Source organism: Carassius gibelio, chromosome B13 (genome assembly GCF_023724105.1).
Source record: "Carassius gibelio isolate Cgi1373 ecotype wild population from Czech Republic chromosome B13, carGib1.2-hapl.c, whole genome shotgun sequence".
NCBI classification, from domain to species: Eukaryota; Metazoa; Chordata; class Actinopteri; order Cypriniformes; family Cyprinidae; genus Carassius; species Carassius gibelio.
Genome location: NC_068408.1, coordinates 16,919,138 through 16,942,953, shown reverse-complemented (window position 1 = coordinate 16,942,953; position 23,816 = coordinate 16,919,138). Strand labels below are relative to the sequence as shown.

The 23,816-nt window shown below is 37.4% G+C and overlaps 1 protein-coding gene across 1 annotated transcript in view; it reads right to left on the bottom strand.

The window, feature by feature from the left end:
* The window catches only part of LOC127969870 (RAC-gamma serine/threonine-protein kinase), a 93,263-nt gene extending 69,772 nt beyond the window's left edge, over nt 1-23,491 (bottom strand). Inside the window, exons 1-3 of the mRNA XM_052571998.1 lie at nt 23,286-23,491; nt 23,077-23,193; nt 15,301-15,656 (exon numbers count right to left, since the gene is read on the bottom strand). Coding sequence (XP_052427958.1) covers nt 15,301-15,346 — 46 coding nt within the window. The 5' untranslated portion in view covers nt 15,347-15,656; nt 23,077-23,193; nt 23,286-23,491. The remainder of the gene's footprint in view (nt 1-15,300; nt 15,657-23,076; nt 23,194-23,285) is intronic.
* Nucleotides 23,492-23,816: the final 325 nt, after the last annotated feature.

The following is a 23,816-nucleotide window of genomic DNA, read 5'->3' as shown; positions in this document are numbered from 1 at the left end:
CCGTGATCCCGTGATCGTGCAGGTCTCTAATAGGAAGGTGCCTGTTATAATGTTATGATCGAGGCTCTGGAATCCTGAGCATTACTGTTTTTCTACAACAAACTATAAAATATTTTCTGTAAAAACGTTAACGTCCTGGTAGTGACACGTAGCTTGTTTTATATTTCATTTAATTACATTATTGATATAAGTTGAGATTTAGGCTACAATAAATATTTGAACTGCTACTATGTAAAATGAACACTGCTGTAAAAAGCACCTTATTTGTTTAAAGTGTTTGTAAACCAAATGTTATTACACTTTTGTTCATATAGCAGTAGGCCTATTTTACATTTTATAAAAGGGCACAATACACTTCATTTACATTTAGCAGATGCTTCTATCCAAAGTGACTTAAAGTGCATTCAGGCTACACTTTTTTTTTTTCATTATCAGTTTTGTGCGTAACAATGTTTTTAATCACGATTTTAAAAAATGTGTCGTTGCCCAGCACTAAATAATAATAATAAGTAAGTGATGTCTTTGTCACAAAATTTAAGGAGAGTTCAGCTAAACATGATTAACTTACAAAACCTTTGATGAATAAATTTCCCCTTTGCCAATGATTAAATTGACAGTCACACAAAAATTACAAAATTAAAATTCCGTCATCATTTCTTCCCCTCGTGTTGTTCCAAACCTGTCAGTCTTATCCTGTAGAACATAAAAAATGTTATTATTGTAAAAATATTTTGAGAAATTTATCTTTTTTTATTACCCATACAATAGAAGTCAATGCAAAACAAAACTGCTTGATTACAGTCAGAGTTTCCTATTTAGAGGCCAGATAACCCCTCTGCATCTAGTCTTTACATGTGACAGGTACTCTCATTCATCTATCTGAAGAGCACAGTCATATATTCAAACTCAATCATAAATGTCATAAATTGTGAGCAATGGTAGCCCAAAACAAGGAGAGACAGCATTCATCTCCACGCACATGAACCGTCATGAGCCTATGAAGACTAAAGTATTCAGCAGGACAAACAGTGGTCAAGAATTCTGGGAATCTGTCATCTGCTTACTAGTTGTGAGCTCCTAACACTATTAGCCTTTTGCTCTCTGAGACCTCTGCAGTCTTTAATGGTAATGAGGGATTCCTTCCCTTGCAGGACACAGATATACTTCAAACGAAGCACAAACCCTTGACAGAGGGCTGACCCAGAGAGGTGTGTAAAAAACAAAGAGATCAGACTAAGAAGCTTGCATGCTGCTGCTGAAGAGCCAGTGCTGGCAGTGAATGCTTCAAGATGGAAAGCACATGCTGAGAAGGCTGAGCGGTGTTTACACTACATCTAACTGCAATTCACTTTTTTTAATCTGACCTTTAGGACTGACAGTCCACCCTGTCATTGTGCAAGAAATCAGATCTATTCAGACTGTGTGGTCAATACATATATCTACAACACTTGCCATTTTAATAGCATGACCACAATGCAAAAAGCATTATATTGTAAAATATTATAAAATATTACCAATCCCAAAATTTTGAATGTGTATATCCCACAAAAATCTATGCAGGAATTATTCTATTATATATTATGATCATATTATATGCAATTAAAATTGATTTTATTATATGTTTTTAATTAATACATTTTTTTTAAATGAAATTTAAATTTTAAAAAAAATTATACACTTTCTCATGACTATTATAAAGTTAAAGGGGGGGTGAAATGCTATTTTATGCATACTGAGTTTTTTACAATGTTAAAGAGTTGGGTTCCCATGCTAAACATGGACAAAGTTTCAAAAATTAAGTTGTACGGTTGAAGGAGTATTTTTGGTCCCAAAATACTCCTTCCGGTTTGTCACAAGTTTCGGAAAGTTTTTTTCGAGTATGGCTCTGTGCGACGTTAGATGGAGCGGAATTTCCTTATATGGGTCCTAAGGGCACTTCTGCCGGAAGAGCACGCGCTCCAGTATAGCAGAGCACTGAGAGCACAGACATTTCACTGATCAGAGCGAGAGCGTTGCGAAAAGTCACAAAAGAAGTGTGTTTTTGGTTGCCAGGGCAAGACAACCCTGCACAGATTACCAAAAAAAAAACAGCATTAAGGGACCAGTGGACGGAGTTTATTTTTACAGAGCATTAACGGAGTTGTGCAAGTGTTTTTGTTTGTTCCCTGCATTTCGAAGATGCTTGTTCACAAGGCCCAGTTTTATGGAAGCATATGGGTAGCATTATTCAATTTGGGATGTAATATGCAAAATGACAATGCAATATGTAAAATGGCAATGCATTTCTGTATTTACATTTACATTTTCCAATACCATTTGTGCAACGTTTGGTGCAAAATGAAAATGAAAATTAAATTACATAATTTTCATTTGCCATTTACTACACCAGTTTTAAAATGTAAAATGAATATTAATTTTAAAGCTTTATAAGTTGCAAAATTAAAATGAAAATGTATTACAGAAATGATTAGATATGTTTAACATGTTAAAGCAAAAACTGTGGCAAAATGATCATTTAAATGCTATTTTTCTTAATTGCATTAACACTCACAGTCAAGACACTTACGATTGCATTTTCATTCGGTGTCCCGCAATGAATGTAGCAAAATTCAATGTGCACATTGAAAATGCATTCCGAGCCGATCACGTGTCCCCGCCCTCGCGCCACGTCAATCATTGTGTGAACAAGGCGGGGCTTACAGAAGGTCAGAGACTCAAGTCTCAAGAAGAGGATTCAATCAAGTGAGACAACATGGACAAGACAGTTGGTCCGTGTATGTTTTGATCATTTCGGTTTATGGCTTCAATATTTCATTCGGATTTGTGGGCGGAGCGGAAACGCTGCTTTCATCTGATTGGTCGAATCGGATCGGTTTTCATTTGACAGCCTTCAGCTCGGTCTTGTCATTCTTTCAGGCAAAATAAGAGTCAGTGCGAGTGAAGCACTGAAATGTCTGAAACTACGCTCACTGTTAATTAGCATAATATTTGAATCAGATGTAGCTGGGAACATAATTCGTGCTGCTGAGACCTGCAAATTATTTCTAGGTTGTAGTATTATATGAATATTGTCCCACTGATAAAAACAGTGCAAATAGTTCTGTCCCTTTGGATAACAGTGAAGTGGAAATTAAAATCAATAATAGACTGAACAGTTCCATGTCTGTAACATTTACCACTCTCATCTTTTATGTCATAATGCACTAGGTATGTGTGTGTGTGACATTAATAAATAATTGTAAAAATGAATATAGTTACATTTCTAAATAAAAATAGTAAAATTAGCTCTATGCTGCTCAGTGCTCCTGTAGCCTACCCCAGAGCGCCCTCTCGCGGCTGTAGACGGTAATGTTTTCTCTTGGTCTTGAATAAATGTGACATATAGTCCAGTGCGACTTATATATGTTTTTTTCCTCGTCATGACGTATTTTTGGACTGATACAACTTATACCGAAAAATACAGTTAACATTATTATTATTATTTATTATGAGAGTAATTGACACAGACTAGAACTTTAATGTTTCACCCAATTCAGCTCAGATCTTCAGACTCGTCTGACTAGTGTTGCTTGTATAACTGGCCAGACTTACCTTCCCAAAAAATCCTATTTAATTTTATTTCATAAATTTAACTATATTTATTTCCACTTTACTGTTATCCAAAGGGACAGAACTATTTGCACTGTTTTTATCAGTGGGACAATATTCATACAATACTACAACCTAGAAATAATTTGCAGGTCTCAGCAGCACGAATTATGTGCCCAGATACATCTGATTCAAATATTATGCTAATTAACAGTGAGCGTAGTTTCAGACATTTCAGCTGAAGGCTGTCAGATGAAAACCGATCCGATTCGACCAATCAGATGAAAGCAGCGTTTCCGCTCCGCCCACAAATCCGAATGAAATATTGAAGCCATAAACCGAAATGATCAAAACATACACGGACCAACTGTCTTGTCCATGTTGTCTCACTTGATTGAATCCTCTTCTTGAGACTTGAGTCTCTGACCTTCTGTAAGCCCCGCCTTGTTCACACAATGATTGACGTGGCGCGAGGGCGGGGACACGTGATCGGCTCGGAATGCATTTTCAATGTGCACATTGAATTTTGCTACATTCATTGCGGGACACCGAATGAAAATGCAATCGTAAGTGTCTTGACTGTGAGTGTTAATGCAATTAAGAAAAATAGCATTTAAATGATCATTTTGCCACAGTTTTTGCTTTAACATGTTAGACATATCTAATCATTTCTGTAATACATTTTCATTTTAATTTTGCAACTTATAAAGCTTTAAAATTAATATTCATTTTACATTTTAAAACTGGTGTAGTAAAGGGCAAATGAAAATTATGTAATTTAATTTTCATTTTCATTTTGCACCAAACGTTGCACAAATGTATTGGAAAATGTAAATGTAAATACAGAAATGCATTGCCATTTTACATATTGCATTGTCATTTTGCATATTACATCCCAAATTGAATAATGCTACCCATATGCTTCCATACAGTTTGACGACGGATTTGCGTATCGTTTATTTCTTAAGGATGATGCAATCCCAAGAAAAAAGGGTCACGATCGTGTGTTGGAAACGCAGGCGGTGAGTAAAACTGCTTCAAATATCTCTGCCTCCTTGTTAGTGCGTCCCCTCCCATGCCAGAGACCCGGGTTCGAGCCCCGCTCGGAGCGAGTCGTTGCTGCTGCTGCTCTCGTTCAGTTTCAGCCTCTGGATCTGATTCTGGATCATAAATAAACGGCTGAATCTGACTGTTAGCCATGGTTTGTTTTGGATGATGGTTTTTCCCTCACGGTAATGTCACAGCTTCCACATGCTCTCAACGCAAAAGCCTATTCGCGCTCGTGATTCTTTAGCTCCGCCCACACGTCACGCCTCCAGCCGGTCATGTTTTTCCGGGAAAAATCGGTACAGACTATCTTTCTCTTATGAATATAATAAAACTAAAGACTTTTTGGAGTTATGAAGGATGCAGTACTACTCTATAGGTACTCAAGATTAACAGGATATTGAGTGAAAACGACCATTTCACCCCCCCTTTAAAGGCTGTACTGATGCTTCATATCATTTGCTTTGCATATTAAATCAGAATTTGAGAGCGTAGCTGCTCAGAACAGTTTTATCTCTGTTTAAAGACATTTTTAAAGGCATTTATTTCACAACACACTGGATCCGATCCGCCAAGCAGACCCAACTAAATGTCTCTACCTGATAACCTATATGACTGAGCACAGATCAGCATCCAAACAGTTAAATCAAGTTCTTTTAAATGTAAAGGTGACCAGCTGTAATCTTTATGCCATGCTTTTGACTGAACGGCCTCTGATCATTCACTAAAGAAAGAATAGAAAAGTACTGAACAAGTGGTGACTGTCTCCACAGTTGAAAATGAGTCACCCTTTCAACAATGGCTGTAGTTAGTAAAACACTGCACTGAATCCTTTCCTCCGGATGTGAGTGTGTATAGCGATGCTATGTGTGTGTGCTGTTGACTACAAAACCCCCAGTGTCTGCAGCCTTGGCACAGGCTGTGTGTGTGCGGTGGGCTCACATGTCTCAGCCTATGTACAAGCTGCACTTCATGTTTCTGTGTGATTGCAAGCTACCAGACATAGATGAAGAAGAGCAGAAATGAGAATGCATAAAAGAATAAGTGCAAAGAGAACAGAAGAAAGGAGAGGTGTTTTGACAGGTGATGCTGCTGAGAAGAGAGGAGAGGGTGACAGAGAAACAGTGGAGGGGTGATTGATATCGCAGTGCTCTAGCACGGACACCTGATCGGCGCCGGCGCTGACTCCGACAGCAGCACAACTAAACCCACTGAACTCTCTGCGGCCCAGACCGGAGTCAATGGATGCCTGCACTCACACACACAGCAGCATTCACAAGCAACCACTGATACGTGTAATTATGCGCAATAAAGTCCCATCCTCCAGCTTTCGGGGTTTTGTTTGTTTATACTGAGGCAATCTTAGAAATGCTCGCCAAAAAAAAACGTTTCATGTTTTTATGAATTCTGTGAAAATACGATGGATGACTGATGTCAAGTACTCTTATGAGACAGCTACTGTAGATCTCATGAAAAGGCTTAATGTCACAATACCTGTCAAGAACCTGTCTTTTTTTTTATTTATTTTTTACCCCAAAATATGAAATCATGATGATATAATATGTCCAGAAGCAAAAACAAATTGCCAAATGTACTGGTTTTAAAATATGCAACAATTTCATCCATTTTAATGAGCATGAATTACAGGCAGTGCTTTGTTTACAATGCAAAATTTTGGGAGAAAAAGTGCTTGATGGACATGAAAATATTGCCACAACAGAAAAACTCTAAATGGTCCTCAAAACAGAAAATGTCAATTTTGAATGTAATTTTTTATTTTATTTTATTTTTTTATATGACCTATGCATTTACTTAAAAGCATTAGGTATACACTTTTTCTTTGATTACAATCTCATAAACATTAATCAACACACATAGATAACGCTCATCAAATATAGTAAACACAAAAGCTTAACTGTACTTGCTTAATGCATGAGAACAATCCATCCTCACTGGTTTGTACAGAATCTCAAAAGTACCTTCTTGATTGGGGAGAACCTCACTGGTTCTTATCAAACAAGAACACTTGGGCTCCAATGCACCATATTTGGTGAGCTCTATGTATGAGCATTGATCATGAAATCTATTTAGCGATTGTATTTCTTCTGAAGTCTCTGATTAAGAGTTAGTTCACCCAAACATGAAAATTAGACCATGTTTTACTCACCCTCAAGGCATCATAGGTGTATATGACTTTCCTCTTTCAGACGAATACAATCGGCGTTATATTAAAAATTGTCCTTGCTCTTCCAAACTTTATAATGGCACTTGGTGGGTGTTTATTTTTTTTCAACAGCCCGAAAATGAAGCATATCTATCCATAATAAAACATGACTCTCATGGCTCCGGGGGATGAATAAAGGCCTGTAGTGAATTCATGCGTTTATGTAAGAAAAATCTACATATTTAAAACATTATAAACACTTTTCTCTCACTTCCGCTAACTGTCTCACGTGGAAACCGTACTGGCAGATGATGTCGGATCTAAAAAATTCTCCTTTTGGCTTATATCTACCTTCTCTGACAATTTTCTTTTCAAATCGTCATTTTGTGCTACTAATTTGTGACCGGCATTTTGTTTTGCTGTCTCTCCTCTGTGCTTCTGTGTTTGTTACTAACCTCCGTCACATGAGCTACGCATACGCCCTACGTCATCCATCCGAAATGGCCATCTAATGTATCAGCACCAGACAACAACATAATGTCCATACACATATACGCCAACACAGAGTCTAAAAGGTTTTAAAAAATATTCTGTGTTCTAAACTAGACATCTGCATGTTGCTAATTAGCCCAGAAATTTTCAATTCAAAAATTGCATTTACAGTAAGCCTATGGGACAAGGCGACATCCATGGGAAATGCATTTTTTTTTTTTTTAATTTTTTAAAGAGCAAAGTCAGAAGTATTGCCTGCAACATGACATTACCCAAGTTTAACCACCCTAGACTGTGTGCTTTCTAGTGGTTAAATTCACAATTCATGCTGATCCATGCTGAAACCTGCCACATGAAAGTCAAGTAAATTCCAAATATGATCTGGACAACCCTCCACATGCATCCTGAGTCTGTGTACAATTTCACATAAAATATTGATCAAACCCTAAATACAGAGAAGGGAAGCCAGGAAGATGCTCCAGAGTTCAGTACAGCCACTTGTCAACACTGGGGTGACTGGTCGACTGGCTAGGGATCCGTTGCAGGGGGTAAGATGATCGCTTGCAGCCAAAGGGCATGTGTGTGAGAGTATGCGACTGGCATCACCAATGAGCAGCTCTGTCATGCTTTCCCAATTTTCCTAATGGGCTTGGGCTCATTACAGAGTTATGAGAAACACTACCCTCCGATTAACAGCAAAGGAGAAAGCCCCATACAAGTGGACAGAAGAAATTTAAGACAAACACCCACTTATGTGAGCACAGCACACAAACACATATTTACTGATGCCTTTACAAATATTTGTTGCATCAGTCTTCAGACAGATGCCAAAGCACCCAACATTCAATGTATATGTGATGCCTATAGTCTTGCATCTGCTTGTCTTCCTTCTTCTGACATTTTTCTTGAGAGGAGAGTACAGAGATGACAGGACATTATGCTATACAAAATTTCATTTTCTTAATCTGTGTTTTCGTCTTGTTTTCCAATAAAAGAAAAACCTAAACACTCTTAAAACTTTTTTTTACTTATTTTATGCATCATCTCACAATTCTTTAACATTTATGCATAAAAAAAGAAAAACAACAATTTGCAAATGTTTAAAAGGGTAATAAACTTAATTCAAGATAAATATATTAAAGTCTTACTTAATATTTTTAGCAGTTGTGCATCTGATGTAAATCAGTTTTAAAGATACATCTAATTTAATGTACTCTCATGAAAATGGACTATTATAATGATGTCTTTACTACCTTTCTGGGCCTTGATTTTGACATAAACTTGCAATAAATAACTAAATGTGCAGTTATCCAACTGAACACAGCACATTCACTGTACACTGCAATAGGAACACAATTTGTTCATTGTCCTTTTGAACAAAAAAGGAGGAGATGGAGGATCACTCCCATATTTGGCACATAATGGAGATAGACCATGTCTAAATCTCAATCCAGCTGATCTCCATTATGACACAACAATGCTTGGATCCAAGGTTTGTTGGAGACACAGCCTGGTAATGAGCTTCATCTCCATCCATCATACATTCTTGGAATGCAGATGTTCTGCTGGAATTCTGATCAGTGGTTGGTCCAGATAGCTCCTGCCTAAACATACACATATTCCGCAGGCACTCTTAAATTCTCAGAGGCAAGCACACATTCACACGCCCCGCGTATCGCTGCCTCATCACTAAAACATGCGAGATGTAAGACAGTCAGATAGATCACCGCAGGGCTTGGAAAACGTTAACAAACACAGTTCGCAATTTTATCTCTGCTTTAGAGGAACCCTATCAGGACTACAAATATAGTCCTCTAGTATCCTTAGTTATGCGCTAAAGAAAGACTTTACCTAAAAAAGACAAATCTGTCATCGTGTCGTTCCAGAATGACAGAAACCTGAATGACTTGCATTCTTCAGTGGAGCACAAAGGGAGAAGTGACCAACTGAAAGCAGGATGTCTGTGCTGCTCTTTTCCATTGATTGTAATTGAATGAATCAGAGGGTGTGAGACTCCAAAAATTACAAAAGCACAATCAAAGTTTCCATACAGTTTGTGATCAACTCCATATCTCCTAAAGTCAGACAATATGAGAGAAAGAATCGGTCATTATTCACTGAAAATCTTGCCCTCTGCTGAAACTGTAAAACGTATTCAATTGGGACAATCACATTTTGTTATGAGATGTCAAACCTAATATATATAATAAACAAACATAATATATACTAATGTAACACATCTTTACATGCCATAGTATTTTATATGAAAGTGTACAAGATTTAAGTTCTTCAGCAAAAATGAATATTTTCAGTGACTAAATCTCACTACCATTAAAAGTTTGGAGTCAATATGTTCTATATATATAAAAATATATATATATATATATATATATATTTTTTTTTTTTGTATTATTCAGCAAGAATGCAGTAAAACTGATGATTGAAAAAAGGGACAGCAAAGACATTTACATCGTTACAAGATTATTATTTTAAATAAATGCCATTATTTTAAGCTATTTATTCATCTAAGAATCATGAAAATATATCCACAAAAATATTTAGTTTACAACATTGATATTAACAAGAAATATTGAGCACCAAATCAGAATATTACAGTACACTGCTATCATGTGTCACTTAAAATTCTACTTTGCCATCACATATTTAGAAATTTTAAAAATAGAAAACAGTTATTCTGAAGCTAAATGCTCAGTTAAATCATAAATATATTTCACTGTACTGTATTTTTATTTAATTTTTTTTATCAACAAAGACTAAGAGACTTATTTAGGAAAAATATTAGAATTTACTGACCCCAAACCTTTAAAGGTAGTGTATAATATTTGCATGTATATAATTTATATACAAATTTAAATATTTTTTTTTTCTTTTTTTGAAAAAATAATTAATATTTAAACATTAATTTTTGAATAGATTTATTTTCACTGTACAGAAAGGAGCTGCTTCAAAAAAAAAAAAAAAAAAAACGAAATCAAGGTGAGTAAATGCAAAAAGTATTTAATTTTTATTTTGGGTAAACCAACCATCTCTTTAAAACTGTGTCTAACTTTAAGTACTTTATCATTTTCTCTGTTTTTGTTCTCTATCTGCCTTTCCTTTCCTCAAGGTCTCGTTCTTTCTCTCTGGGCTGGGTCTCTGCACGATTCAGAGAGATGACTAACTCTGCAGTCAGTCAGTCAGTTGGAGGCACGCAGTGAACCTGCTGCTACAACACTGCCTGACCCCCAGAGCCATCATCCCCTATCTGAGCACGTCATCTTGCCCTTGTTCTCAAACACACACACACACATTTGTACAATAACCAGAAAAACAAGCACACACAAAAGCCACTGAGTCGTGACTAAGGGGGCCGCAGTATTTTCTTCATACGTGCTGACGCTAATCTGAAAGGCACACTGGCAGGAGAGCGTGTGTTAGAGACTGTGCAGGTGCGCCTCCTTTAAAGGAGACAGCAGATCTGTGGAGGCTTTTCCCCTCACTACTGAGAGGGAAGTGGGAGGACTTAAGACGGATGACTGTGAAAAGCTGATGTGAAATTAAAAGCATCGGGATGATACAGGAGCGGCTCGTGAGCCTCCACAGCTCTCATTCTCTATTTGGCTCTCGTTTGAATACAAAGCTTGAAGCGAGGCACATTTCATAAAAATTACCCTCAACTCTGCTACTAGACTGTATACACAAGTAAATAGCCATTTTAAAGCTGAATTATTTACAGAGTAAATAACATCCAACGTTTTCTTGTAAAGTCAAAATATCCTTCATGAAATAGTTTCTTTGTTATTCTACTACATTTTTATTTTTGCATGAGTTTTTTTTTTTTTTATTATTACAAAATTGTAATTGAATGATTTTTTCTGTTGTCTTTTTGGATCCATCACGACTTTTTAATGGGTGCAACACTGATTGACCTGTTCCCTGTTGTGCTTCATAATTGGTTGGATCCTAATTGATGAATGACACATTCTCTTGGTTGAATCTTAGGCTACGTCCACACGAAGCCAGAGCTTTCCCTATCCAATCTTTTTTTTTTACCTTGTCTCAAGAAATATCTGACACAAAACTATGTAGTATGCATGCCAGACCAGTATGTGGCGCTGTAATTCTGCCACAGAGATACACTAATAATGGAGAAGAAGACTTGGACTATGCGTATAAACCTTGCGTGCGGTATACAAATAGTGAAACAATACATTTATTAATCGGTGTTAATGTTAGTTAATAAAAACACAATCATTCAGTGTTTGTTTTTGTTTTAGTTGCCGTTACGTGACGCAGCGGTGTCTGACTAGCGGCGAAACGAGGGATGATAAAATGAGAAAATATATGGAATCGCTGTCTAAACGAAAATGCAATGGCGGCGTTTTCAGATTTATCCACTCTGTGTACCGGTTTCACTCTCCCAAAATGCCAGATCCATGTGGACGAAACTCCTATACGATACAAAATGTAAGCGTATACAGCTTGACACGTCTCCTTATATTTGTTTATTATTAATTCAATTCAATTCAAGTTTATTTGTATAGCGCTTTTTACAATACAAATAGTTACAAAGCAACTTTACAGAAAATTATGATTCTACAATATTTAGTAATAGCTTATAAGTGGTGACTGTCAGTTTGTGCGCATATGACAGGATTTGTAGAAAACTTAATACAAGACGTAGTCACCCAGACGATGAACATTATTAATATTATTAATAATGAATAATTATTATATGATGCAGTCACACTTGCAGCAATATTTGTTAGTTCTGTTTGTTGATTCAGGGTTATCATGCATATCATGCATATCTGCATGATCATATTAATTAATAATTACATAATAATTATAATAATAATCATAATAATAAACATAATAATTAATCATGTTAATTTACTCATAGTTGTGGCCTCATCATGTCCAATCCAAAATGCTGTGTAATGAAACAAAATTACAAGCAGAATATATCTAATGTTTAACATAGGGTTTTTAAGGAGAGGGATATTCTATTCAAAAATCATTGTGGGCAGGTATATCAGAGTAATGTTGCAAAACAAAACAAACGACCATCAAAATGTCCTGACACTTGTTTGGGTCATGGTTGTCAGGACACAGCTTGACTGGACTGAGATATATCTAGATTAACCAACAGCAGATACATCCCACAAGAAAGAGTCTCTGTTTGTTTGTGTTGACCTGCGTGAGGATGCTCCTGTATCTGTACTTCCACTGCAGTCCGAGCTTTACATACTGGGGAGAGAGGGGTGGTGGGGGGGGGGGGGGGCAGGATGGAGATAATGAGGAGATGGCCGCAGTGGTCATCTGAGACAAGAGATGGCTGGGTATGAGAAAAGGAACAGGAAGTGAAGGATATGACAGTCATCAAGGTCAGAGTTCGGTGTGTGTGTGTCTATGTAATCCATATGCTAGTACTGTACGAGCAATGAATGAATGAGCGCATCGCTGGTCATGTGATCGTGCGGGTGAGAGCGAGCGAGCTAGCTTCATTCATGTGCCTGTATCCTTTCCTCAGAACAGAGTGTTCCAGTGGTCCTGCGGGAGAGAGCAGCGTACCATGTGACTGCTCTGCGCTGCTCTTCGGCTATGGAGCCTGACAGCTAACCTCCACACACACACACACACACACACAGCGCAGACATCAAAAGCATTTTCATCACAGGTCTGCTTGCAATCAGTGCTAATTTACCACGGACCAGCGATCTGGAAAACAAAAAGGCATCAAATTAAAGACAGCAGCAAAATGGAAAAGTAAAAGTACAACAGGACACAGACAGAGACAGAGAGACAGTAAAAGCTATCATGGAAACAGAAAGTGGCGGAGACAAAGTGGAAAAAGAAGAGGGTGATTGGGGTCGTCCTGGTCGGCAGCCAAAGCAAACAGAATGAAGCCAGTTTCCCAGCCCAGGGCTACACCAAACTCTCCCACTACACACACACACACACACAATCCCAAACACTAACCTCTCCATCCTCAAGCCCAGCCCAGACTGCACACACTGGAGGGAATTTCAAATCTGACTCAACATGGATGCTGCACACACGAGCTCACAAGCACAACACTCACCATCAGTTAAAAGAGTTCCAGAAGTTTTTGACCGATTTACCTTTGACCAATGACCTTTGAAGTTGTTTATGTTTGCTGATATATATAGGAGGAAAAAAGAAGCTGCTCTACAATTGTATGCAAGACAAAAAAACTTTTGTATTACACAGTGTTATTATTGTTAACTATTAAAAATAATTTCCGTTAATTGTTCATTTATTTTCCACAACCAGAAGTTGAAATGCTAAAATTACTAAAGCTGAAATGAATCAATTAAAGCTAAACAGAAACATTCAAAAAAATATAAACTAAATGAAAATGACAAAGGCATAAAAATAAATGTAAACAGGTTATTTCTATACACACCATGTTCATTCATATTAACCAGAACAACATAAATACAAGAGTATTAAGTGCGCTTCAAACAATTACATTTGTTAGCTTACAAATGTCAGAAACAAGACCCCCGACAAACAGATCCATGTTATATGACAATGGTTTGGGGGCAAGTATTACACTATATCCAACCAATGCAGTATTTCAGAGCAAAAAAAAAACTTTCTTACAGATGCTTTTCCATGACTTTCAAAGATCTGACTTTTCTTTCTAAGGTTTTTATGACTATGTGAGTCCTGAAATGAACTGGTGAATGCTATTTTTTTTTTATAAACATCTGTTGGACACATCTAAATACTGTAAGCTCAAGCAAGTAAGACCAACGGCTGCTCATCCAATCGAAGCCCAATGTAGCATAAACATTCAGAGTTAAGGCCATGCAAACTGAACTAGTCCTTGTACTAGATCTGCGTGACTGCTGTACCAGATGTCAGACCCCATGAACTTCACATTTACTTGCGCAGTTATGTTTGAGTGGGATTTTGCCACAGAACTCACCAGTTTGTCTAAGTTTATGCATGGCATAACGAATAAATAAATTAAATATTTGAAGGCTTAGACACGTTGGACGTCTCATCTTTATTTCAGTCTAAGTACATCTCCCAGGCCAATTGTAGTTCAATTAAAGCATATCCATGATGAACGCATCCAAGCTCCATTAGACTAAAAAAAACATTTAAATGGCATTGTAAGGTGACAAATTATTGCTTTAGTCTGATTGAAATAAAACTTTTAAAATACATATTATAAATTATCATGTCTGCCCTTGCGTTGCTAGTCACCAAAATAGTGCTGCTCATTTTGAATAAAGTCAAACTTTACTAAACAATCGTATCACCAACAGCCACTGTTGCTTGAACCACCAAATCACCAACTTTCATTACAAACGAGTGACTTTTGGCTGCTTCACGTCTCTGTCAGCATGGATACTTATGGATACATATATTGGGAAACCATAAAGGCACTCACTCGTATGCCTTAGCAAACAACAACAAGACTGAAAGTAAAAGCGAAACTGAAAGAAAGCAGGACAACCTGATTGAAGTACCCCAGATCCTATAAAGAACACCTAGAGCAGCTTCTCACATGGATGTCACATTAACTTTAACTTGAGTTGAGTGAGTGTTTATTTGTACACAGAAGCACTTGCAGTCCACAAAAAAGCGAAAAAACAACATGCTTTTCAAATGTACTGATCGAATAAATAAAAACATCCCCATAATCTACTCAAACAGAGCATTACGCATCAGGATGGGTGCAAGCATGTGCAGAAAACCCCATCAAACGTAGCAGTCCGGCACGTCACAGCAGTGCAGTGAGATACCACTCTGAATGCAGCTGCTTCTCCAGCAGACGCACGTTCTGTGAAATCAACGTGCAGCATCCAACACGGCTCATGAACACGCGTGTTAAGAGGCACACCCACATGCCGGCATCCACAGACACAGACCGAAGCCACGCCATGGCCCGCCCATGACGGAGAAAGCTGTCTCTAGAGACACACGACCCGCCGAGCTGACCCACACGCAGGCAGATACAAGCTACTCACCTCTCTTCTGGACCCAGCCTTCCTTAACGATGGTGACATCGCTCATGTTGCCTCAGTCACACTGCACTCGCCGCTCCTACACACCAGCTCCTGAAGGAGTGAGTGGGGGGGGGGGAGAGGAGAGGGGAGGGGGTCAGCTCTCCCAGCCTCAGCGTCTCTCTCCCTCCCTCACTGCTGCGCTCCGTCTCTCTCTTTCTGTAGTTCTCGCTGGCTGCCTCTCTCTCTCTCTTGCTTCGCTCTCAAAGGCGTTGTGTAGCAGTTTTCCCCTCCTTCCGCTGCTTTTCTCTCGCGCGCTTTCTCCGTGATGTTGTCTCCCTCTCTCTTTAGATCTTCCCACTCCTCGACAGTGACTCAGCCTGAAAGAAACATAAAAAAGGAGTGTGTGGATTTTTCACTCTTCTCTTCTTCTTTACTCCCCCTTCTTCTTACACGATCTGACAGACAGCCATTGTAAAAGCAGACGTACAAGCCCCGTCGCCTCTCTGATTTCCCTATCTGTCTGTTTTTCTCTCATTCTCACTCTCAACATGCACAACTGTTTAACACTTACCAGCAACACAGACACTTGCAACAAAGTCTGATGAGGACGACTGTGACAATAAGTAAGCAAATGTGTAGTCTCATGGTTAATGCAATGGTGTCTGAAGTAGAGCATTTCATTCATTGATTAAATAAAAAATCTCAACAAAATATATTGTGTCTGTACTCGGATAAAGAAATATAGATAAGCATATCGCATGCTAACACATATGTAATGCTAACATAACTTACAAAATAACTTTACATATGGAATTGCATGAGTAAAATAAGACTTATGCAATTGAACAAATGAGATTTGAGGTGAAGGGCAATACTATCAGTAAATAATGGCTGAAATTCTGGTGTTCACAATTACAAATTAGGTTCCTCACACAAAACTTTTTTGACTTAGGATGACGTAATATTGTGCTTTTTAGAGCTAAATCACCTTTCATACAATTCTTTTTAAAATCAATACAAGGTTAGAACAACATGGTATGATGGCAAATCTTTCATTCTTGAGTGGACTATAATTTTAAGAAGTTGTTAATGAGTAATAAGATATCAGACTGAAAAAAACTGTGAAAGCTGAATGATTTTTAGAATGAGGAAAAGGACTTACTCATAAATGTGGCAGAATGCCAACACTTATTATCATCCAAGAGTAAGACTAAGATAACTATCATGTGAATACTACTAATGAGTCCTAAAAAGTCTTAAAGCAGTCTCAAAAATGGCAGATAGCACAGCATGTACATAAATCTGAAGCATTATAACACAAAGCAAAATATATCCCTCTGACAGAGAAGTCAAGCAATAAAATAAATATACTGTCAGAAATGTGAGATGTTTGAGGAGATATTTGCCTGCATTTCTTAACCTTTAAAATGCTAAAGGACATTTGAAAGGATGTTAATCAGAATGTTTTGTTTTTGCAGAAGCAGTCGTGTCAAATCCAAGCATTCAAATGTGTGTGAGCAGAGAAAAGGGAAGTCAGCATGTTACGATCACAAACAGGGTAAATAAATCCTGCTAAACGGAATGAAAGAGTGAAACCATGAGTATTTACCTGAACTCAACAACCATGCTCAACCATAAATTAAGAAATCACAAAATATATTTGTTACCAGTGAAGAATGAATCATGATAAACAGAAATTTGAATGCACAATGGCGATGCAGTGTTGCGTCCTCTATAACAGAAAGACAAATGACTGAAAGGCTCCTTTTTTCCCTTCCGAGATAATTAACAAATGATGTTTGTTGCAGACTTTTGGAGATTGTGACAGAAAACATGACAGCTACTGAGTAGACTGCAGCTCGTACAGATACAAAAACCAATGCAGCTCCCTCAATATCATAGTAAAGAAAATGACATTTTTTCTTTTCTTTTTTTTTTTTACAGCAAATCACTTGTGTGTCAGACAAGGAATATTTAGCATCCTTCAGTCATTCTGTAACGGCAAATGAAGGGCCTCTTGAGGCCAGAGAATACACAGTAGAAACTGATCATTTCTGGTTGTGTGCATTTAGCTGCAACCTTAATCTGCTGTTTTCATGGTAAGGAAAGTACATGTGTGATTCAAGGTCCAAAGAGATATCAGTAAAGCCCTTAATCATTTAACGCAAGCATGAAGCCCTGAACATGACTCACAACCTTGGAAGACCCTGCTTGTCACTAAAGCAAGAAAGAATCCCCTTCATTTTATCCATAGAGAAATCGATTTTTAACGTTAATGAATAAACCTTTCAAGACAGACCTACCTTAAATTCTGAGGAGGTTACGTAATGACCATAAGTCACTGTGTTTAATAAAAACACTTAGCTCACTGAATCCAGCATTTGGGATCTTTTTCTACAATTCCTTGAAGCAGTCATCTGTCTGATCAACAACAGACTTCAGATAACACTGTGCTTTAACCTCACTTTAAAACCTTACCAATAAATCTATTTGTAAATATTTGTACACAAGCACTGTTTTGAAGCTGTAAATAAAGTGAATTAAAAGACTACATCTCTCAGACAGGTTTTTGACATGCTGACTGCTAAAGTACAGCCAGCTGCCCAAATCTCTATTTACAAACTACGTGTAATCTGCATGTTTAGAATAATATTATACATATATATATATGTGTGTGTGTGTGTAATATTGCATGCAACATAATATAATGCCTAGTTAGATGAGATCATTGAATCATAAAACAAAAATCGCCTCAATGTAAAATTTTGGTTCTGATTCAAAAATGAAGAGGAAAAATACTTCAAGACAGACCAAGGCTGCTGAAAAAATTGTTGCTCTCTATTGGATTTATTATGGTTCCCAGAGTCTTTTTTAACTTAAAGAAATTAAAAGTATTTTTGGTAAAGAATAGAAAGTCTCTGATTGATTGGGCCAAAGGAAATGTATATTGTTTGGCCTCTATGGGGGTGATAAATATTTCATGCAAACATATCAAATATAAAGCTAAAGTCTGATATATAGTATTTAAAGAAAGATGCACATTAACCTGAAATTCCACAATGAAAAACTGAGAAATCTTAAAAAAAAAACTATGTATGTATATATGTATGTATAGGAACCGAGAACCCACAAGTCTGAGTTGGACCAAGCTGCCTCAGAAGTTTCGATAAATCAAAAGACACAAGACACTGAAGAAGAGGAACATTGTGTTTCAGCCCCATTAAATGGTTTTTATCAATAAGGTTATTAAGCTATTCTACTATACCAACCAAGCCCCAACATCATCTATATTCTGGCAGCAGTACAGGCTCTCTGTTCCTCTCGCTCCCTTTGAGTGACAGGAGACACAATTCCACTGCGTCACTGTCGCAGTCAAGCATCTGTAAGCCTATCGCTGCAGCACTATCTGGGGATGTCCTGAAGCTGCCACACCAAATACAATTTTTCCATACAAATGAGGGGAGCACCCTTGAGATAATCATTTAATTCCTGAGCTGGCCTGGGAAGGAGGGGCTCTCCTGGTGAGCCCAGACAAACACAGACACGCAGCATCAATCATTCTCAGCGTGCCACAGAGCAACGTCTAAACATCCCCCACAAGCCTTCAATGCAGAATGTACATATAATATTTACATTGAACTATTCTCAAATGTTTTGATTAGCTTAATGAACAAAAACTGGGTGATGCAAACAAGCCCACATTTTCATGGTAGTATCATTCTGCGTATGGTAATAGAGATGAAAATCACAGCACCCCATTTAAAAATGGTGTCAGCATGAATTTTTATTGATTTATTTTTTTATTCACCAAGGATGCATTAAATTGACTATTAGTGACAACAAATGCATTTATAATTTTACAAAATAGTTCTATTTTATATAAATGCAGCTCTTAACTTTTAACTTTCTATTGATCAAAGAATTAAAAAAATTATTGATAATAATAGGAAATGTTTCTTGAGCACCAAATTTAGCATAACAATGATTTCTGAAGGAAATTGTGACACAGAAAAAGTAATAATGCTGAAAATTCAGCTTTGGCATCCGATTTTTAAATATACTTAAATAAAAAGTGTTAGTTAAAATAATAATATTTCACAATACTGTTTTTACTGTATTTTTTAATCAAAGAAATGCAGCCTTGGGCAGCATAAGAAAAATCTCTTATAAACCTCAAACTGCAACTCATGAAAAGTCACAAGAACTCCAGGCACTGCATCTTTAAATTATTCCTGTGATAAGACAGATATCTACTGCGAATACAAACTGACACCATCAAAAGTTTCTTACGTCCCCTGAAAGAGTTTTCAACTGATGGATTTTTTCTCTTCAAGTAATCAGAGAAGAATCGCTGAAGGTGAAAACCAGCCCTTTCCCAGCAACACTTTCCATTTCTCTAATCGCTGCTAATGTTACCCTGAAGCACAGGAAATCCATGAGCTCCCATCACAAGTCCCCTACAACAAGACTCATTCAGAATAAGCTGTTTACAAAGCCCTTCCAGTATTGTTTTTCATGAATCTTCTTTTGGCAGCAAAGAGCAAATTCTTAATGTGGCTCTGGTTTGCCCTGTCAGCACTTTAGCATGCAAAGACTGTAATGCACCACAAGAATAATTAAGCACATGCTCACATGTAAAGCAGTGTACTACACTGTTATATTCAAAACAAGACATCAATATCCTAATCTAAAAATGTTTTTGAATTTAATAACTTTAAATGATATGGAGCATGCCTCCACCCAATTCAAGGATTCAACAGACAAGACACATTTGCTTTAACAGAGCTTCAGCATCTCCATGAGGATTTGTTTGTATGTAATATGAAAGAGCCGTGAATAATGAAAGATTTCTCTGCAGGCAGCCGCAAACACTGTAACAGAAACTGAGAAGATGCTGTGGTCTATCTAAAACCTAAGAAGAGGAAATGAGAAATTTGTGAATGAATACTGGCGGATGTGGATGTCTGAGGACTCGGAGGCCCTTTGCTAATCTGCTGCAGTCATTATTCAGGAGTGCTCTTACTCTTTCTCTCCACAGAGCTGGAGAGCACTTCATGTGAGGTCAATTAAAAAATGTCTTTTGCCATTGTTTTATATAGTCTACTTAAAGACTTTCTTAAAAAATAATTCTTCCTATTAATAATACTGGCGGGATGTTCCAAATATTCAGTCAAGCAGGACTGTACAGTAGATGAAGATGCTGTGTGACAACAAGAAACACTTTTGGGTTTTTTATGCAAAGCAAACTTTGGACCAAATTATATGTTCAGAATTAAATTCTACAGTGACTTATATAGTTATAATTATGAAATATGAATTTGTTTCTTTGTGAAAAAATGCCAAGATCAGTTTTAACTTTATTCAACATTTGAATTTGTCAAGAATGTATACAACACAACACTTCCACATCAAGAGAAATGTGTCATATAAAGTGAAAAATAACAACTGGCAGATGTGTGATATGCACCAGTGTTAAAACGGCACATTTCTTTATATTTAACTCAATTTGAGTGAAGGGCTAATCTAAAACAGCTCTTTTCAGGGTGTCTGAAGAATCCGGAAGCACTGCTGCCAAGCTTTGTTTGTAACCAGTCATTTTTTTCTCAATGTGCACCTAAATAGATTTCATCTGTTGCACCATTTCCTGCTGAAGTTTTAAATCTATAGCTGATGCATCAGTTTACAGCCAAATAATAAGATCAGTAAGGCCAACTGACACTATTGATGTGGCAAAAAGCTGTAACCACATAGCTTTAACTGAAACAGACTGTTTAGGCACAAAATAAAGCAATAAGCTTAGCAATAATAAGCTTTGCATCATGCCTTACAGCACCCCTTAGCTGCTATAAATTCACTGTAAACCATGGCTTAACAGGGATTATTGCTTTTATAAATCAGTTATTCCATATACGTAGGAAGGTTTCACAAAATAAAACAAAGTAAATAAAGTGTAATGATATGAATAAAAACATGTTCTTCTACCAAACCATGTAGTTCCTCAGAAACAGTTGTGGTTCAAACAAAGCGGATGACAAGCAACACAGAGAAGTAAACAAAGGTGTATGTTTGTAGTGCAATTTACAACAGCTTTGAAATAGAGCACTGATATATACACGCATAAAGAGCATTATGTTCATGGGTCAAAGACATAAGACTACGGTGTATGATCCAGAACTAAACTATTTAAAACTACATGCAGAATGGTTGTCTTACAGAAAATGGCTTTTAAAACATCTCTTCTATGATGGATTTTAATTTCTGTATTTTGATATCTCTATGAAGTTTAAACCGGTCAAGGCTGTGTAACTGGGGAATCTGGGAGAAAAAAAATATTAAAAGTCTGACATTTTTTAAACTTAACTTGAAAATTCTAGTTTTATCATGTATTACTTATTTTTTTTACTTACTTGCAAAAACATTATAAAACATTCAAACTTGTGGCATCACTGTGTGTCAAGGTCTTATAACAAATGTCACATATTTTGACCTTTTTATGAAAAGGCATGTTTTGTTCAAAACTGAGTATCCTCAACATTATTGGTATTTACAAACTCAAAAAGTATGATACAAGTAGTAGATTATAGTAAAAATATTATTTACCTTGTAAATATGTTAGAAAGTAATGAATGCTCATTCACGTCTATTTAAGGCGCAATGAAAGTATTAGTAAACCACTTGGCAATTTTAATCATTAAAACAAACTGTTTGTTGAAAAAAAAATTGTAATCAACATGAATGAAAAGCTTAAATTTCCAAAAAAATGGCCAATTGTTCTTTAAAAAGCTTTCTTAATGTAATGATAAAACAGAAGTAGCGATAGATATGTACTTTAAGGAAAGATCTTGGTTCTATCCTTTAGATGTTTACCGGATTTATAGATGTGGGTGGTGGACTCAAAAGTGGAGACAGACAGATGAACATTACCAGGTTTAACTGAACTAAAAGTGTGGAGATTTCCTGCAGACCTCACCAGAGAAAGTCTGATGCTTCAAAGGAAAATCCAGTTAAGACATTCTGATTAATCATTACAAAGAGAGAAAAAAAAACTGTGAGAAAAATTTAACACTGAACATAGATGGATTAATTGTTTTCAATACGATCAATAACGTGCATTGATAAAACAGACGGGGAAATTTCTAAATCGACTTTACAAAGACCTTTCTCCTTACAAAGACCTTTCTCCTTACTACATTCCAGACATCCTTACTTGTCATTGACTCTGATGTTAAGCATCCTCACAGTCCCAGATGCAGATGGTACTTCACAGACTTGCAAGAGTCTGAGGGAGGTGTCAATATAATGTAAACAAGAGGGCGTGACACCTACAAACATCAGCATTAAAAGCCAATGCGGGAAATTGGATTTCCATTTCGTGGAAGTTCGTGTAACACCAGCGACCTTCTGGCCAACTGTCTTGATCTGTCAGCTGCGAATCTGTTACCTCAAATGCAATGAACAAGCTGTCTAAAGAGAATGAGAGTACGTCTTCCGCCCCCAATCGTGACTTACAGTTATTTAAACAGAGATTCTGTTTTTTCGAAGCTTTTGCATGACTAAAATTAATCTGCATATATTAGGTGGAGCTGTCTCGATAGCCAAAAGTGGGAATTATGCAAAAAAAAAAAAAAAAAAAACAGACCAGGCCATAAGAAGAGCTCATTCCCCTGCTTCACAGCATCAACAGTTTATATGCGCTGAATGATCGCAGGCTGAAATGAACCGAAGCTGCGTCACAGCCAGCCAAGCGCTCCGTCAAATGGGACAATTGCTATAACAGTAATGTAGCGGTTTTTTTACCTGGCGCTGGCGTCGGTTGGGAGACCAATGGGCTTCCCTCGCCTCCCTGAGTATGTGCGCGTCCTCCTTACAGGCTCTAATGAAGCATGGATGGACGGGATAATCGGAGAAGCACGCCTACAGAGAGAGCACAGACTCAAGTGGTCACTACTAGAGTGTTGTCGCGAAAGGAGGGGTTGTATGATGGGAAGGCTGCGGTAGTTCCTTACCACGGAAGCCGCTGCTCAGACACACCACAGCAGCGACGTCACAGGCAGGTTACCCTCTCTCACCCCGCGTCTCCTGCTCCAGTCCGCGCCGGGGTCGGTTGCTCGGTCTCCCGCCTGCTTCACTGCTCCATAGACGCTCGCTCCTGCGTGTGCTGCGCGGCGCGAGGAACTCTCGCGAGAGCCGCTGTGTTTACAAGAGATGCGCCTCTTCTGTGGCTCTCTGCGTGGAGGGGAATTCTCTTGGAATTAGCAGGATTCCCACGGTCAGGGGAAACCTAGAAATAGCAGGAATTTAACTGAAAAGGTCGTGGAAAGTAAAACAATCAATCAGATAATGAAACAATGGAATGTTTTTGTGTAGGCCTATACATTTCTAGTTATGCTCTAATTTGTAAAGTATGTAATAGGGTAGATACGGAGCTTTGGGAAAGGTAGAGATAATGCGGATTATCCTGGTTGCATAAATTATAAATTATAAAACATTTATTTTGCTATATATGATATAAAAAATAAGAATATAAAAATAGTATT